Source organism: Empidonax traillii, unplaced genomic scaffold (assembly GCF_003031625.1).
Source record: "Empidonax traillii isolate 1590-97213 ecotype Southwest subspecies unplaced genomic scaffold, ASM303162v1 scaffold217:size1918799, whole genome shotgun sequence".
NCBI classification, from domain to species: domain Eukaryota; kingdom Metazoa; phylum Chordata; class Aves; order Passeriformes; family Tyrannidae; genus Empidonax; species Empidonax traillii.
In genome coordinates, this window is record NW_020955410.1 from 1,809,240 (window position 1) to 1,828,496 (window position 19,257).

At 36.0% G+C, this 19,257-nt stretch overlaps 1 protein-coding gene across 1 annotated transcript in view; it reads right to left on the reverse strand.

Moving 5' to 3' along the window:
* Positions 1-19,257, reverse strand: part of MALRD1 (MAM and LDL receptor class A domain containing 1) — a gene marked incomplete at its 5' end in the record, with an annotated part of 241,799 nt that overhangs the window by 198,567 nt on the left and 23,975 nt on the right. The window contains 4 exons of the mRNA XM_027887586.1: positions 3,248-3,357; positions 6,284-6,430; positions 13,625-13,832; positions 15,988-16,080. Of these exons, the coding sequence (XP_027743387.1) occupies positions 3,248-3,357; positions 6,284-6,430; positions 13,625-13,832; positions 15,988-16,080 (558 nt within the window). The remainder of the gene's footprint in view (positions 1-3,247; positions 3,358-6,283; positions 6,431-13,624; positions 13,833-15,987; positions 16,081-19,257) is intronic.

Sequence of the window (19,257 nt, forward strand, 5' to 3'; positions counted from 1 at the left end):
AGGTAGGAAATCACAGCATGTTGAAGAGCAGTATCATGTCTGAAGATAAAATCATATTTAAAAGTAAAGCTTATTTTTACAACTTTTAACTTTTATCTATCAACTTATTCAGACTGAATAACATGGCCTCTTTTAATTCTTTTTGGCTTAGTAAGTCCTTAGAAATTTCTCAAAGATTACTTTTCTTTTTTAGTGAGCATCACAGTTCACTTGCTTCCCCTGCAATGCAGAGCAAACCTGATACATTTAATTTCTTTTTTTTTTTTTTTTTTCAATACTACCAGGGTAAAAATTCATCTGGTAGCTGAAGAGAAGAAATAAGATTTTCAAAGACTAATTTTTTCCCTCCCCCGAGTCCTTCTTGCTTTTTCATATAGTGATAGACTCAGCTTTCTTCAACTGCAGTATCATTATTTCCCTGCAGAAGCCTTGATAATATTTGACTCTTCATGGAGGCAAAATGAGAGCAGGATCAGTGGTTAAGAAATGTTCCTGTTAAAACACACTGGTACTATTTAATATCTTCTGGTTGCATGGCTGGTGGACTCAGTCTATCAATTTTGCTTGGAGTTTGTTTTTTCCCCACTCACAAAAATCATGTCTTACATAAAATAATCTTGAGACTTATTATTAAAATGAAATACTTTCATGTAACTTTTTCCCCATCAAAAAGCTTAAGAAATAGAAAGCTGCAGGTATACAAACACTTCTCAAAATGAGCTGTTTGGAGGACTACACTGAACAATTTAGATGGCTTTTGTTTATTAAGCTGGTTTTCAAACAAATTTATGGTTTCATTATGTAAGAAACAAAGTTACCCTCCTTCTCTATGTCTACATGTTCTACTGTAAAATTACTGTGTCCACTAGAAGTCATAAACAGAGAGCTGGGACTAGAATTTTGCTTCTACAACTCTAAACCCTTGAGCTAAATGAAGGTGTTTCTTAGCTGACATCTACAAGCTGACATCTACAAGCTGACAGCTACAAGAATTTGCAGAAAGAAGTTACTTCTAAGCTTAAATTAACCAGAAAGGCACAATATAAATCTGTTACCCTTCAACTCCTGTTTTCTTTTTTTTTTTTTTTTTTTTTTTCAAAAAACTGGAGCCAAAGAACTTGTAAAGCTATTAATAAACACAGATCTCTTTATGTGGATCCTTTTTTCCTCTCAGTGGGACATCTAACAGGACATCATCTCACATTTATACGCAGAGAACATAACACATCCTAATGAGCAACCCCTACTCCTTGCTCTTTCCCAGAAATAAAAGTCTATAGGGAAAATGTGGCAGAAAGCCAGGCTTTCAGGCTTCACAACCACTCTCTTTTTAGACACATATAAGGTAAGAACTTGCTCTAGATTTTGTTGAATCTGAGAACTTTGAATGCATTCAATACATGCATACTTATAATAAAAAGTGTTTCTTTTCTGCCTTTGAACTGGAGAAAAATATGTGCATCCCCACTGCACTTGTGTTTATTTTGAATGCAGACCAAACTCTGAAATAGATCTAACCAGAATAATTCATTGATTCACATATCAGTTGTGCCCAGTCTGCCTTAAGGGTTTCTAACATAAGCACCTTTAAGGTACAGATTAAGTTATCTACTCAGCATCAAAGTCTACAAAAGAAAGATGAAACTGCCTAAACAATGCATGGTGGATACAAAGTGTGGTGGGTGTCCCAGGAGTAATGCAACATGCAAGGCTTCGATGGGATGCCATGAGGCCTTACAAGTTCCCTGCAACAGCATTCTGCTTGACTTTATCCTGCATCTATTTAATTTCTGATGCTTTACTACACTAAAAAGCCATGTGAAGATTAATAACTGAGAAATTGCATTAAACAGCAGTGAGGAACTGTTCTTAAATTGTTTAAGAGGCTTCTACTTCTCAGTTGCAAGTTGCAATATTCAGATGAGATCTGGTAACTCCTTGATGTATGTAGTCCAAGTCAGCTACAGTTTCAAGTAAAGCAGATTTACTTAAGCCAGCACTTGCTTCAGGTCCCTTACATGAGATAAAATCTAAGATGCCTAGATCCTGCTGAAATAAAATTCTGCTACTTGTTGGGCCTTCTAAATGTGGTTCCTTCTTTTCTGACATTTTTGTTTTTGAAAAAATGTTTCCTAAGTGCAAGTATATTTTCTGTTCTACACTGAGCCTGAAAAACTAAGCAACCAGTCTAAATTTTATTTTGTTTCTTTAAAGCCTCTTTTTGCCACCAAACACAATAAAATTATTTTGGCAAGCTTTCTCTGTCTTTCCCCGTTCTTCTCTGTAATTTTTTAAATCAGAAGGCATTATGCAGTAGCAGAAAAAAATTAACATCATAACTACACAACTTAGCTTCTTCCCAGTATGGCATAAGCTTTGAAAAGTTAGAGAATAGAAAACAAAAAAAAAGTCTCAGGTAAAAAGAGAAAAAAAAAACCTTATAAAGTTTTACAATATATATTTACTTTATTCAGTAGCTACTCCAGTTGGGAATGTTTTCTTGCAGTGACTACATACGGTACATATTTAATATATTTCTTCAAATTCTGCTTTAAAAATACACATTTTGGTTAAAATTACAACACTCTAGTTATAAAACTGTGTTTTCATTTTTCATCTGTTACGTTTGTATTTTTTGGCCCTTTTGATCCATTTTTTTCCAGGTACCTTTCCAGTTTCTCAGATCAAGTGCCACCCTGGCTGGTTGTTTTTGCATTCCTCTGCAGAGCCACAAGACATTTGACAAAAAAAGCATTTCAGGGTAACTCTCAAGTGCTGCACTAATCAGCTGAAAAAACATCCTCTCAAACTGTCAGTTAAAATGTTGGTCCCACCAACATAGCTAAAGTATATAGAGACTTCAAACCATAGGTTTCCTGTTATGGAATATTGTTTATGTGACTTTCCTGCCTACAGACAGCAGAGTGGCTATTTGATGTGGCCCTGTTATTTATTGTTGTCCAGATAGGTTTGTTAAAGCGTACAAAAACCTGAAGGGTCTGCTTAAATCTGAGTCCTCTACTTGCTGCTTTAGAAACAATAATAATAACTATCAGATATAAACATTTGGCAGCAAAGCAGCAAAACGTCAGCTGCATTTCCCTCCTCCCAAATAATTAGTCTGTAACTCTTTCCACTGGTCTTGAAATAGAGTCCTCACTAGCGACATTTACAGCATGAAGATTACCATATCTGCTCATCAGGTGAGATAGCTTACAAATGTGGGGACATAGTACCAAACTGTTACCTGACAGCAGGAGAGCCCAGAGGACATCTTGACAAGAAAAGGGCTCCCCAGATGAGACATGACCATCTTTGTGTTCATCTGATGTGATCCACCGAAGTAAACAAATGCTCCTAAAATCAAATTAAAAAAAAAAAAAAAAAAAAAAAAAAAAAAAAAAAAAAAGGAAGAGATATGTCATGCTCCAATGGCAAATAGCTACCTCAGAGAGGTAACTATACGCTCCAGGAGGCACATAAAGCTTATTCACAGATGAAAACAAATGAAATAGCTTTGCCGTCAGTTCAGTCTCTGGAGATGAGGAGGAGGGTGTTGTAACAGGCTGCAACAGTGTCTATGCAAGCAAAGGCAAAACAATTGCTAAATGTTCCTGCCTCTTGCCAAGTTACCATGACTGATTCCAAAGACAAGGAGGCAGGAAGAAGGAAATAAGGCTATATGGGCAGCCATTGCTCAGGTTACCCTGCCATGGTGTCTGCAAGCAATTAAACCTGAGGAGGTGAATATGGAGCACTGCAAAAGGAGTTCAGATGTTGCTTCTCTGAGGGCTTACTGTGCAGACCCACTGGAATTGTTTTAATCTGCTCTCTTCAAGCAAAAACTTAAGATCTCCAAGCTGCAAATACTACAGCTATTTCCCATCACCTTTGCATGATGCCCATCTGCTCTCAGCATGGACTGGGTAGAGGAAAGGAGCTGCAACACAGAGCGCCCTGGAGATCAAACAGCGCAGAGCTCAGCCGAGATCCCTAAAGGACACATTTTAATTGGCTTAACTAATGTTTCAAGCAGAATTTAAAACAAAAAATATTTCCTTTAGGGTAAAGTATTCACTCTCAGCACAGCCCAGCCAGTTTTAAGCATGCTAACAATGTTGCAGACCCCAGGAGCCAATAGAATAAGTTATATTTTCTCATGGGGTCTACAGACTTGACATTGTTGTCTGTGCTAGTGGGGATGAAAGCTTAATTAAAGATCTAATCTGAACTCTGGCAAATGAACTGCGTTTGGATTTGAACTACAGCAGATGTGCTTCAGACAAAGGTAGGGAAGGATAAACATTTTCAAGGGGCCCTAAAGCAGCATATTTTGAATGCCGTCAGTGCTGCCTTTGCTGAATACTGAGACTTTTTCATGAAAGTCTATGCAAAACAACACTAAAGGCTCAGTCTTTTTTGCGCATTGATATTACACATATTGCCTTACATCTTGGAAAATCAGCTATTGTGCTGACACAGTCATACTCCTTAGCCATTTATTTCCCATGGATACATAATAAAGCAGAGGGTTAGGTCCAGCCCCACGTGAATAATGGCATCGCTTTAGCAAGGCTGGCACAAAGAGGGGACCGTTACAGCTCCCTGTACAAACAGGCACGCTGCGCCCACAGTTCCAGGGAAGCTCCCCTCATTGGAATGCAAGGATACTTCAAAGGACCCTCTTTTAACTTGCAGCTGAGGCTCTACAGTAACCTTGTTAAGATCTCAATTAATCAAAATTTGCTGCTGCACTCCCCAGGAGAGAAGAGACATGAATGCTTTGTGGTACTACAAGGAACTGTTGCAACCTGAAGAATATTTATTGTTGGCAAAAACTTGCTCAGATTCTGGAATCCTAATTCTAAAGCTGTGGCTGTAGGAGACGTAGCGATAGAATGGTAAAAAAACACCTCAGAAATACCTTTTCAAATCACTTATATGGGGAATGCAACTTGAGCCCAAATGCTGGGCTCAAGAAATGGGGCATGGTAACCTCAAGATCTGCTTGAGGCTTCAACCTGCAGCAACACTAAACCAAACTTGTAATGATTCAGGTATCAAAGCAGCTTAATTGCAAAAGCACATAGTTCCATACGGGAAATTTTAACATGCTGCTTAGGCTGCAGAACAGATGTTTCTGTCAGTAGCCTTCATTATGACCACATTGCACCTCAGATCTCACCAGAACCTAGAACAGAGAAAGGCACAGGCTGATCAGTGCTACCCTCTGGGGCTTTGCAAGTTTGGAAGCTGTAACAGAGTAGTGTTTGCAGACTATGCAGTAATGCAGATCCAGTGCCACTCTACAGAGACAATAAAATGAAATATCAAACAGCTGCTGAGAAAAGTGAGTAGCAACCTTGGTGCACTTCATCACACAAGGACTAATGGAAAAACAGGTACATGACTGCAGTCAGAACAATTCTATAGCACGTATACACATCCTTATGTTTGCTCAGGTGTATTTTAACTCTGGAGTTGCTCTATCTTTGAATGCTTGAGGTGGAATACTTAATATTTCATGTTACTTTGACATGTGAAATATGTGTGGAGGTCTGATTTTAGATAATATGCATCATTAAATAAATTTAACTTAGAGGTCCATTTGACTGTAACCTAGATTTTAAAGTAATCTGATCTCCACTGTAAGCAGTGCATTAGTTACATTTTAATAAAATTAAAGTCACAGAATATTTGCCAATATTTTTTGACAATGACAAACATGCTCAGCAATTTTAATTTAAAAAAAATACTTTAAAACAGCCCTCTACTGGAATAAATTGGTTTTCCAGCAGAATGCATTGCATGGTAAATATGGGCTGAAGGAAGAACAACTCTTTAAAGGTTATTACAGTCACTCTATTTTTTCCATACAATGTGGATTTATTTTACCTGCACTTTACAAAAAGCTACAGTCATAGTTTGCCCAACTAATACTTCCAGGAATGGCTCCCCTGTGAGCATAGGGTAAACAACACTTATGATAAGCACAAAGAGTCAGCTGTCAGTTCAAAGGTCAGTATCTCAAGAAACTGCATCAAGTCTCTACGTCATTGATTATGCCAGCCAAAAATGAGGGTTACAAAGGCGTACTAGCCACCTCCCAACTCAGAGCATCCCCAAAAGATTAGCTGTCTGTAACACTTGCTATGTTATATACATACTATTTAGCATCTATTTCAAGTCAGTTTTTACTATCGGTCTGTGACCATTCACAAGTAGGAATTTTTATGGCAGAAGGAGGAAATAGACAAAGAAATAATAGGGAAAGAAATCTCACCAAGCCCTGTATTAGCTGTATTACCTCTGCCAGGGAGTTTCCTGTCAAGGGGAGCCTGTTCTTTCATTATGTTCCAGTCAGCATCATCTCTGCTCAGTGGCCTCCATCCACAAAGGTCAGTCTCAAAATCACATAAGGTGTAATTAGCTGTTGTAAGAACAATAACAGCAAGAGATCAATAAGTTGAATTTGATGCAACATTTTAATACCACAACTATGACTGTTTTTATTTAGATATACTAAGAGAACAAACTGTATCATAGTAAAGGTGAGACCTGTACATAGGTTGATGGATTATGAAAGTAATATCATGAAAGTTTTAAAGATGAATTGTACTGGAAAATTAATTATGAATGTGTGGGGAAAATCAAATGTATTTAGAGTTTAAAATACATGGAAAGTGAAGATGAATTAAGCTTTCACCTAATTTATTTTTGAAAATGAGATTTAAATTTATGAATTATTCAGATCTCCTAGAGATTTTTATTGCAAAGTAAAAGACCATTTTCTCAGTTGGTATGGATTAGACCAACTTAAATTGTATAACAGTTTCACAGACTATTTCATTTATTGAGTACAAATAAATACTTTGATAAGAAAATTGTATACTCTGAGAGTGGTTTTTTCCTCGTCCAGAACACCTTCCCAAAGCAATACACTTAACTCTTTGGGTCACTTACTGCAACTGTAACCTTTAGTTTAGAACTGTATTTTTCACTTTCCACTTTCATGACACATTCATCTGATCATATCAGCCTCGGACACCATCACATATATACTACTCCAATTTTCACATTGTACACAATCAAAATGAAATGCATCTTTCTTTGAGCACTGTGGTAACAAAGCTCTGTGGTAAAAGTCTCCCCAGAATAAAGAGGTTATTTGAGCAGTTAAATCTTAAGGTACAAAATAAATCACAAATATCTGCATCTCCTATCTGGCTTCACTATATACATTAAAATCTAATGGTGCATGTTTTTCTGTGCAATGCAGTATATTTAGTTAAACAAGAAACTTGGTTAACTTACTTGATTACAAAATTCTTGTGCTTTTGACAAAGTATCTTTTAAATTAGACTTCAGTTGCTAGTACATTAAGATCGAATATGCAAATTGATATCCAAGACTAAGCATTTTGCTGTTCAGTAATTAATACTATGTCTAGGCATTGTGCTTTCCTTAGCTAAGCAGTCTCGAGAGAACCAATGTGGCACAAAAAGGCAAACATTCTTTGCTTAAACTTCTCTTTCTTCTGGCCTCCCTAAACCCTGTGAAAGAACTGCATAAGCAGCTGGCTGCAATGTCTGCATAGTAATATCCAAAAAGACATAAATAAATGACTGTGTAGGAACAACAACAACAAAAAAAGTTAAAATAATGGTTTAAATGTAAAGCCCAAATCAAGATGGTACTAATGATAAGCTCAATAAGGTATTTAGCATGGAAGTATTTAATTATGATTTGCTTTTAGCTAATCATTTAATTATGATTTGCTTTTAACTGATCAGAACAAAACCAAGATCTTTCATGTGATCAGACAGAGCCCATCACTGCCCTTGATGTTCAACAGGAAGAAAGGTGTGAAATAATGATTTCTTACATTGATGATCACTAGCACAATTTCTTCTAACACTGTAGAAAGAAGTGTCCAAACATCAAATTTTGGGCTGAATATATAAGCAGTGGGGGGAAAAAAAAAAAAATAAAAAAAAGACAGGCACACACAGGAAAACACAATCCCAAAATTTTTCAGTGGTTTTTCAAACTTTGTTCAAGTATGAACACAATTATAAAGGTAGAAAGAACATTCATGGTGATGTACTTTTGGGTTTTTTGTTGCTGTGGTTGTTGATAGTTGTTTTGGGATTTTTCTAGGTTTTTTTGTTGTTGATGGTTGTTTGCAGGGGGGAGTGCTGAGGAAGGAAACTCTATACCAGCATCCAGTCCTGCAGAAACACTGGGCCAGAGTCACTCACCAAACTGAAGTGTTCCAGCCTATGTAGTTTCTGGAAGTGATGTTTCATTTTTAAAAGTATAAATATGTTGGAGAACAGCTAGACACTAAATGTGAGTGAAATCCGGTTGTCCAAGTTAAGAGTTTGACTTAAACTTTATCCCTACTGAATTCTAAAAACTTAAGAGGCGCTTGTAAATGTTTAATCAAGCTTGAAAGAAAAGTTCTGTACTTTGGCTAAAACACAAATCCAAATGAGACAGTTTCTCGGTGTGTTTTTTCATTGCTCAGATATTAATAAACCTTAAGAAATGTGACTTTCCTATAAAACCAATGCATAATATTTATTATTCACAGCCTGTTTTCTACATTTTTATCTGAAACTTCAAGTGATTATTGATAATGTTGCACTCCACATAGTTGGAAAATATGTGATTGCATAACCTGTAGTTTTTGAGCAGTCATACTAGTTAAGTAAGCTTGACATAAGACTCTCTTCTGACATATTGTGTCCCTTCCTAATGCAACTCTTATCATCAGAGCTTATGTCTTTTATTTCACTGAGAAGATTTCACTGGATTTGAACTGCAGAAAGATTTTCAGCATTTTGAATGGAAAACAACTCAGTTCTCTGGTTTATACATTCACCTATTTATAATTTAGCACAACAGAAAGGACAATAGAAAGGAAACAGCAACCTGCTTTCATTTTAATAACAAACCATTTTTTTTTCCATGTGGATATATCAGCATGTCTCAATTAATCAAGGAGCAAATTATTACACCAGTTCTACAAATATCAATGATGCAACCAGGAAAAAAAAAGTGTTCCCCAAACAGTTTAATTTCAAGAAAAAAGTGCAGCTTACTAAAGCCATAAAACACACTGGAAAGATTTTCCAATTCATACAAACCATTTTTTCCACATATTTAAAAATAAATGAATAAATAAATAAACAGGAAGCAAAGCACATATTCCAAGAGCACTGGGAGGTAAAATGGGAATATTTTTTTCTTTGACTAGCTTACTCTGTCCCAGCTTCTCATGATTCTCCCTGGGGGAAAAACAAAGTAGTTCTGTTTAACTAGGCTGGGTTACCAGCACATTAATATTCTTTCAGCTTTGCTAGACTGAAACTGCTTGAAAGTTTTCAATCCTACTCTGGCAGCTCAATCAACTGAACACAACTGGGGACACTCGGTCTGTCCATGAGGTTGGTGTTTACCTGACTAAGAGTATGGAATGCATTTTTGGGAAAGGGAAGGTTTACACATATACCTTCTTTCTGACTCTCTGTGCACTTTCCCTACCAGTTTGTGATTAGTTTTATTTATCTAGAATTTGTTAAATGATGCATAGAGAAACACCACAGATGACCACAGGTCATCTAGCCTGAACTTCCATATGTCATAAATCGTTAGACAGATAACTCATAACACCCTGAGGTGAGATGGCCTCATCTCCTGAAACTACTCAGTTACCTTGATTAGGGTTAAGAGACATATGGTGTTCAGAGAATCTCATGTCAACCCTTGGTCTGCAGAGGTTCTGCTGACTATGAGCTAACAGTTCTGGTGAAACCCAAAGGCAATGGGACACAGGGCTTGTCAGCAATAAAGTCTGTGAAAATAATATGGATGTGCCTTCTTGTTCTCCACGTGCACATATGAGACCGATGAACAGATACTGACAATTTCAGAACAATAATGTGTCACAGAAAAGACATAAATGGTTAGTAAAACAAATGCTTCATACTAAAAAAATGCTCTTTCTACTTTAAAGTTGAATGGTAGTAAAAGGATTTGCATCTGTGCTCATCTGCTGTGGAAAGTTTCAAGGATTTGCAATTGTAAATTGCTATACTGTAAATGAAATGTAGTAAAAGGTACATGGCTTTAAAATTATACAAGTTCCTTCATTCTACATATTTGATATTCATATATTATACAAATTCTATGAAAAGCTGAGAATATTTAAGCTAATATTAGAGAGGTTAAATTAAAAGCAAAAGAGGAAAAGACAGGTGTTTTAAAAAAGCTTCTAATTAGGCTAAATGGAAGGTGATGCTTTTTAAGAAACAGCTGTAGGATGTCCCCTCCATACAATAATTTTGAATTTATATGAATGCTGATGAGGAGGCAACTTCTAGAAACACTACTGTATCAAAGTGTAATATTAGTTGAAAATAATTACTTTCTTTAAGGCTAGACTCTTTCTAAGTTGCTAGGATTGGCAGCTGCTGATTAATTTGTGACATTTTTATGAGTATTGTGGATGTTGTGTATAAGTAATGTAAAATAATAGTAGGTATAGTGTTTGAAAATAAGTTATTTTTCATAGTATTTAGTGCAAAGCTTCCTTTATCTTTAGTAGGAAGTAAAGACATTAGTGTGAAAAGGATTTTTATAGTCCTTTAAATGATGTAGGTTCTGCATCTCAGTTTCTGTTCTGAATATAGTAACTAGGTTTGGATTATTTTTTATCAGTCACTGAGAAATAAAACGTAGATGTGATCACAAATAAGTGATAGTCAAAAAGACATAATGAAAATGGAGAATTTAATACTAAAAACATTAATTTCATAATTTGTCACTTTATTAGATTCATTGATTTCAACAAAGCTACTCCATTAAAGGTGTTTACTCATGTATATAAGTGTTTCCTAGACAAGTTCCTACTTTTTGAGTCTTTTAAGTCTCACATACCGAAATACATGTTTATATAAATGAGTAGAGATTAAACAGAAAGATTGAGAAGCACTACAAAACATATAGGTATTTGTTCTTTTAATAAACTGTGTTATTAAAATGGCATGTATTTTAATATGCCAAGTAAACATGACCAAAGAGAGACATTATTTCTAACTTTCTAATTGTAATGAAAAAAATTCTTAAGAGAACAGGGATATGCTTCATATTGTTAAGCAGCAGCTGTCTGCCTTTGTTTTCATTCAGGATGAGATCTCTCAGCTCTTTCAGTACCTGAGACTACTTGTTCAAAGGAAACTCCTGAGGATGTGTTCAAGGAGAGATGTTAAAACACCAAATAAAGGCTAAAATGTGCGTTATTGTACCAGATAGAAATTTTTACTGAAAATTAATGTGACTGAATATAGTGCACTCTAAACATCACGGAGGACAATTTCAAGATCTTGTGTAAAATGGATGTAATGGGAATAAAAGAACAAAGGACAAAAATAAAGGAGGATTTTTTTCTTTAGATCTCTTTTGTTCAAAACCGTGGAAAGTGTTAGAAAGGTGAATCTTCTAAGCTGACTAAACCACTGAATAGCTAAATTCCATCATTAGGGTCCTCTTTCCTGAAAAGGAGTGTGTGAAGTATCCAAGACAATACTATCCATTAAAATAGGCCAACTTTAACAATAGTTATTGTTATTTTAAAGATAGCTTTTTTTTTTTTTACTTTTCTTTCTTTTCAGCCAGTAGTCAGAAGAATTAACAACTACTATGGTTACTTATACTTTAGAAAAGAACATTTCCTCACACTTTTTTGAGAGGATGAGTATACTTCTGTGCACTACTCCAACAAAATGATACCTCTTTAACCTCTGACTACTCCAACACAGTGAAGAAAACAATCCCTATACCTCAGGTTCAACTACGGTTGTCTTTAAACCGAAGGGAGTTAGTGGAGAATCAGTCCAATAGGTAAACCCAAGTTAAGTGCAGAGGCAGCAGCAAGGAGCAGAGAGAGCAATTGAAGAGGGTTTTGCACTGACTGCCTCCCATCAGTTCTTGCCCTAGCACCTGAACTCTGGAGACTCCACAAAGAACAGTGTTGAGACTCCCAGGCCATTTTAATTTTTCCTTCTTTTGCCCACTCTCCAGTTTTTCTGACCCATTCACATCAGCATGATGGAAGAACTATTCCCACGAGTCCCACTGTGATCTTTCTTTAAAATACTGACTATATTTAGGTAATTTGTTAGTCTTTTGGTCACCCAGTGCCAATGTCCAGTGTCTGAGGCACAGGAGTGTACCTGTAAGTGTTTAAAGATATCTTTATTTTCACTTGGTACAGTATGGTTAACAGCTACTCTTCAACTGTGATAATTATTTTTCATCCTCTTTTTAAACACTGAAATTATTCTTTTATATTCCTAGTCCTTATTCACAGCAATTCTCTCCCATTGTTATGAAGTGAGATGGCTAAATTGCTGAAAAATACAGTCCAATTTTAAAAGTACAATTCAGTTTCATTCCATTGCTCATAACGAACATAAGAGGACTCTTCACACTCCTACCAGCAAACACATAGAGCTAGCAGCATAGGGTCAAGTCTTGTGAGAAAAGAAAAGAGATCTAAGGGAGCCCCTGTAGAGTTTAATGTTTCCTTAGATTCTACCCAGAGATAAAACAGTGTATACCTTCCTATTTAAAATGTTGTTTCAGCATTTGCACTTATTATTTGTTTCAGAGATGGTTCCCTCAGGGTTATTTAAGTAATTGAAAACAAATTGAAGATTCAGACTGTGAGTTAAAAAAAAAGCTTGTAGTCACAAATAGTTCCTAAAGTCTCATCAAGCAATTAGAAAACAAAACGTTATCAGTGTTTTTCATCCAGCTATCTTGAGCAATACACAAAATTTTAATTGGTACCTCCCAGCAGCACTGTATATCATCACCAAGATCTTAAATATGTGCATGGTTTTTATCTGCAATATACATTTAATTGTTACTACCACAGGTAAATATACATACAGATGTAAACCCTATAATATTAATTTTAGAAGTGATAGGGTCTCTAAAGCTGTTTTCACAAGGAGATCTAAAATTATTCAGAATTATTACAGATATTTTCCAGTAATTTTAATTAATTTCTTTTACTCTTGTTTGTACAGTAGAAATTGTGGCTTCTAAGCACATGAAGAAGATGTAGCTTCAGAACTGTGGCCCATTTGTATGGTGATTTTTATCACCATGCAAATGTCATGTCACTTAAAGCATTTTCTGACAGTAACTCACAGACAGTCTAAATTAGGAAACTGTTCAAACAATAAATCCCAAGGCAAATTTTATTCCCTAGCAAATTAGGGAAATAGAGGTTATAAAAGTTGTATGTAGGGAATGCATACAAGCAAAAATATGCTAAATACTGCATTTTAGCAAAAACTTAAAAAAAGTACTATTTGGATCTAAAAGATAATGCTGAGAGCTGAGAGAAAAACAGAAAGCAGTGGGAAAAAAAATGCATAACAGAAAATGCTATGAACATTTTCACTAACCTAAAAGTCATTAAGTATTTTGGGGAAAAGAAGCCATAGAAATTAACAATATTTTGTCTAGTGATTTGTTGTATAGAACTCTTCGAGTTTCACAGTATTCTTCAGCACAGTGTTCTTCTAAAACAGTGACATTCACTTACAGCAAGCTGCTGGGTCCTCATCACTGCCATCAGAACAATCTGTGTGGGAATCACAGGCTGCTCCAGGTGCCGTGGACTGCCCATCCCTGCAGGTGAATTCTTCTAGGGAGCAGGAACCTGGTGGCTCTGATGTTGTGATGTCCAAGAGCTGGATGCTATTCAGACAAATGTAACCTTCCCTGCTCTGGAGTGTTCCTTTAAACATAAGCTGTGGATTGTCACAGTTAAAATATTTGTGTTAACAGACAACAGAAATAAACTGATTTTTATTTATATAAAACAATTCTAAGTGTAAAAAGCACTGCATACTTTCTACTACAAAACCATAATAAATTTCAAAGCAGAATCTGAAATTTTGTATGACTATCTCAGATGAAATTTCTGAAAATTTTCAGCTAAAATGGTTTGATGAACTCCAAGAATGAAGTAAAAAAAAAAAAAAAAAAAAAGCCTATTTTAAAAAACCCCTCATAATCTCATAAGCATTTAGATAAAAAGTTGTGTGCTTTAGAAAGGTATGCTAAAGTGTAATATCCTAAAGACTCCATATTCCTTTCTGAAGTCTCTTCATAACCTCATTTTGCAGATACCCAAGAGAAAAATTTTCAGTTACGCTCACAGGTGCATAAAATGGGCTGGGGACTGTCCTCAAGCACCAACTGGCATATCAGAGCCTAACTCACACCTGTTTCATCACTTATGATAAAATACATACACCCAGTCTTTGCAGTGGGGTTGTTTTTTACCTGTTTGTAATCCTGGAGCTGTTCTGGACACTGCCTGGGAGGTGGTTGATTTGCTTGGGTCAAAACCTTGCTAGTGACCATGGTGATGTTTTAATTATATGGACTGTTACTCACCAGTGTCAGGCCTGTGCCCTCACCTGGCTTATATTACTGCTATTGACATAGAGAGTTTCAAGGAGCATTTTTCTCTCTGACAGAGTTCCCTTGCTCTGAGCAGATTTAGCACAAGCTGAGTTATGGTAATGAAATTTCAGATGAACACATCTTGCTCCTGGCCCTGGTGGAGCCCATCTCTGCTGGACCTCAAAACAATGTCATTACCCCACGTGTGCTCTCCAGGTTCTTTTACCAGAGTTAGAGCAGCAAGCAGGATATCAAAAAGATGAAGACTGCAATGAAAAAAGTACTGAAAAACAAGAGCTGGAGAAATAAATAAAAATGGAGTTGTGGGTTTTGACCAGCTGGGACATGACCATAGTGTGTCTCAGAAAGTGGTTATGTGCAAGAGTCAGTTGGGGTTTGGGACATAAGCAGAATGGTCTAGCATACTCCCCAAAGACTGGGAATTGGGTTGAAGTGAAATCTCAAGAGGCATTTTTCTTTCTAAACGATGACAATGTTTTATGTCACTATCTTCCACTAGAGACAATTTCTTCACAAAGACAAAAGCAAAGCCTTCTAACACTCTCCATTCTCTACTGGTTCAAACAGCACAATACCGTGCAGGAAACATGACATAGCCTCATAAATAAAGATAATATCTTTTCTTTCCGAAGTACAAGTGATCCTTGCAGTCTTTGTGAAAGAAAACAGTTTTAGCTCTTTCCTTATATGCATACAACTTCAGCAGGCTTTTCATTTATTTGTTTTGGTTTAACTTATTTGTTTATTTATTTTAGATACTATAGATAGCCTAATTACACATCTGCTTGTTTGTTCACACTTGTCCTTGTGTGAAAAGGAGAGACAGGCAGTGACATGCACTGAGAACTTACTACCTTCTTGAAATGCATTCATTCTAACATCTGTTGAAACCTCAATTCCTGCAGTAGGCTTAGTCTTTGTCCTTTTATAGAGATAATGTTTTCAACCGATTGTTGAAACAGTAAAATATGATGGTTATTTACAGAATAACAAAAAATAAATATAAATGAAAAATTACTTAAAATAAAAACTTGTAAATTAGTATAAGAATTAAGTAGTTGTAAATTAGCATTCTTCTCTATGCCTGTAAACACAAGGAGGAGGTATCCTCTCAATTAGTAGCATATATAATTTCACTGAAATCTCACAAAGATCATATGCATCATCTTACACAATAGTATATACATTTAAATGAGTTGGTAACAGCTGAGATGGACTCAGATGACTAACCAAATCAGGTTAGATTTGTATTAATTTTCTCCCATGTTGTTGAAAACCAGCAGCTTCTGCCTGTGATGTTTGTGTAGACATTTTGTTGAGCTACAACCAGATATTTACTCATATTGAAGAATCAGCAAGACATTCAGGATATATACAATTTTAACTTTTTTTTTTTTCATTTTCCTAGAAGCTCTATAAATAATAAAGTAAAGCATCTTCACAAATTGAACACACACTTTTTTTCATTCATACCTTTAATTTTTCTGGTCCTGTTGGTAGCTGTATATTCACTTTGACCCATTCCTTCTTAGTCATGATGTTGGTTTCCCACAAGACATACTCCTCCTGTAAAATGTACAAAATAATATTAGAAAGATGTTTTTTGTTTCTCTGGAAATTATCAAGGCTGGTTTTTGTTCTTGATCTTTTCATATCCTAACCAAATGACCAATATATTCAAAGTTGCTCTATGTGAGAAAATAAAGCTTCATATATTTGTTTACAATTTTTGCATTGAGGTCTATGGGAGAGAGGTCTATGGGAAACAAGACATGTTTACTGTGATTAAACAGACTAATACAGTTATCAGGAGTTGACTTGGTAGAATTAAAGTTAATTAATATGTAAATTAAGCCATATTATTGCTGAATTTAAATATGTTTCCATGGTACTCTCTACATAAGTTTCCTATTCATAAATAGCTGCTTATGTTATGTTGTGTTAGATTTAGTTTTCTTAGAACTGAATTTGGGGTCTGTGAGTTGTGCTAAAACTTTTTTTTTTTTAAATCTGTAAAGCAAGCACGCAGAGTACAACCTAACAACTTCTAGTCATGTTCTGAGTTACCTTAATCCCCATTTTCACTCCACCTCCTAAGGATAAAAGCAAGACTGATAAGTATGGTAAGGCTGCCTTTATGCAAGCACTCAAAGCCCTTTTGACTCAATAGTCTGGCAAAAGAAGCTTATGCTTATCCTGCTTCTGGTCATGATCCTGTCTGGAACATACTGAGGCCAGAATAAAGAAAAGAAGGTAGTAGTTTGCACTTCATACACCTACACAAAATCTTTTCAAGAACAGCATCAAGACAGAGTAAAACCAGAAAGACAGAAAAAACTTCTGGAAAATTTAATATAGGCTATACATACAAACAGGCTTACCATTACAGACATGAAAATTGAGACTCTTTTGCAAAATACTGGTCATAACTTTTCCTTAAAAGTTATCATAGAGTTAGTGGCAGTTCAGAAGAATATTCAAAACAGGGTAAGAGAAAGGGAAAGTCCCTTGTGCGAAGAGAAATTAGAAGTATAAGACCGATTTATCTTACAGGAGACTAATAAATGGTGTTACGATAGGAATGTGAAATGTTATCAATACTATAGACAGGGACAGTTATCTTCTTTCTTGCCTTGCAATATAAAAAAGAGGAGAAAGATGCTGTCTACTGCTTGATAGGCTGCGAGGTCTGTGCCAGCACAATTACACTGATATGATTTGTGATGTGTAGTCAATTAATGTTCTTTCCTTACCCGTCCTGTTCTGACATACTAACAAAGTTGGAAGATTAAATCTCTGTTGGAAGATTAAATCTCTGTTGAACATACATTCAAAGATCAGAAAACCAAAAGAAAACTGCAAGACAGGGCCAAGGCAACACTCTTATTCGAAACACTGAAGATCAAATTTGGATAAACCACCTGACACATTTGATTTCAGAACTAAAAGTCAGCTGTGAGTTTCCACATCAGTATGGGATGTATTTGATCACTTTTTCACGTAACAGATATTCGGCAAAAGTCATTTAATATTGAGGACACCTCATTCTGTGTAAAACTTGCTTCATTTTCCTAAATAATTCAGCTTCCGAAGGAAATCTATTAGCCTGCAGTAGGCACATCTAAGACACAGAAAAGGATGATGTACTAGGAACCATACTGCATGGTAGGTAAAAGCCATAGCCTGTGGTTAAGTGACTGTTTTAGTTACCGTATTCCTCCACACCTACATGTATGAACCCTCCAAACACATTTGTATACCTTTTGGGAATACTCTACATTTGCTGTGTATTTCACTGCATGCTCCTGGATACTAGAATTTCATTAACACTCAAATAACAGCTGAGATACCAAGCCCCATGACCATCTTTCTCCCAAATTCATTTTAATATGAAAAACTTGTAGCAGTAAACTTGAGCTTTTTGTGCACATGTTGGTATCCAGACCTTCTAGGGCAGTTTTTTACACTGAAAACTGTAAGTCACTTCAGATGCACCAAAATTTTAAACTGCCTATTGTTCCATGCAGCAGACTTTTCCCTCCGATTTTATACAACTCTAATAAGCCAATATTATTATTTCCCTACCTTACAATATTTCTCTGCAGTATTCATCCTGTTCATCAGATTCTTCCACCTCTTTGGTACAAATAGGTTAACCCCTCTAGCACATTCCTTGCATCACTAGCCTTCTTTTAAAATGTGGAAGGTATTGCTTTTCCAGTACTTTCCTTCAAGATTTATTTCAGTTATGCGGGTGAGCAGTTGCTCAAGATGCCTTCACTCTGTTCTCCTTATTGTGATAAACAATTTTTTGTAAAACTAAAATGGGCAAGAATTGTTCCCTTTCTCAGTAATGTTTTTTTTTCTGAGATAACACTAGTCAGATTTGAAGGATGGAAGAGACAATCATGACTTTTTCTAAGATAATCCATTTCTGAAATAGACCTTTTTCTTTTTCTTTTTTTTTTTTTTTTGACTTTTCTTTACAGATACATGCCCTGCTGTGCAACTGCACCCATTATTTTGTCCCTGCTTCTCTCATTTCAGAGAGTAATTTGGAACAAAGATTTATTTGTTCCCTCACAATGCTTAATGGATCAACTTTGACTTCTGCAGAGGAGTGTACATATGTGGTTTTTGCAAGTGTTGCTGAACATCCAGAGAAATTTTAGCTCATTAAGGTACAAATATGATCGCACATATAAACATTAGTTGAAATTATCTTTTGTTGTCTAATTTCCATCTGTTTTTTAAGCCATACAAAACGTAAAGATAAAAGGAAGAAGTATAAGCCCACTACTTAATGAGATAAATAGACAAATAATGAATGGCAAATGATAGACTGAAGTTAACATTATCTTATTTGGTTTCAGTTTTCACAAAAAATTTTAAAATTTATCTGACAGGTAATATTGTTGATTGTATGTACAGGCTGGGGAACAAGACACTGGGGAGTAGCACCACAGAAAGGGATTTCAGGGTCCCTGGATAAGAATAAGCAGTGCCCTGGCAGCCAGGAAGGCCAACTGTGTCCTGGGGGGCATCAGGTAAAGCATCATGAGCTGGTCAAGGGAGGGGATTGCCCCGCTCTGCTCTGCACTGGGGCAGCCTCACCTTGACAATTGTGTGCCGTTTTGGTCACTGCAATATAAGACAGATATTAAGCTGTTAGAGAGTGTCCAAAGGAGGGCAATGAAGATGGTAAAGGACGTTGAGGGGAAGCTGTATAGGGAGTGGCTGAGG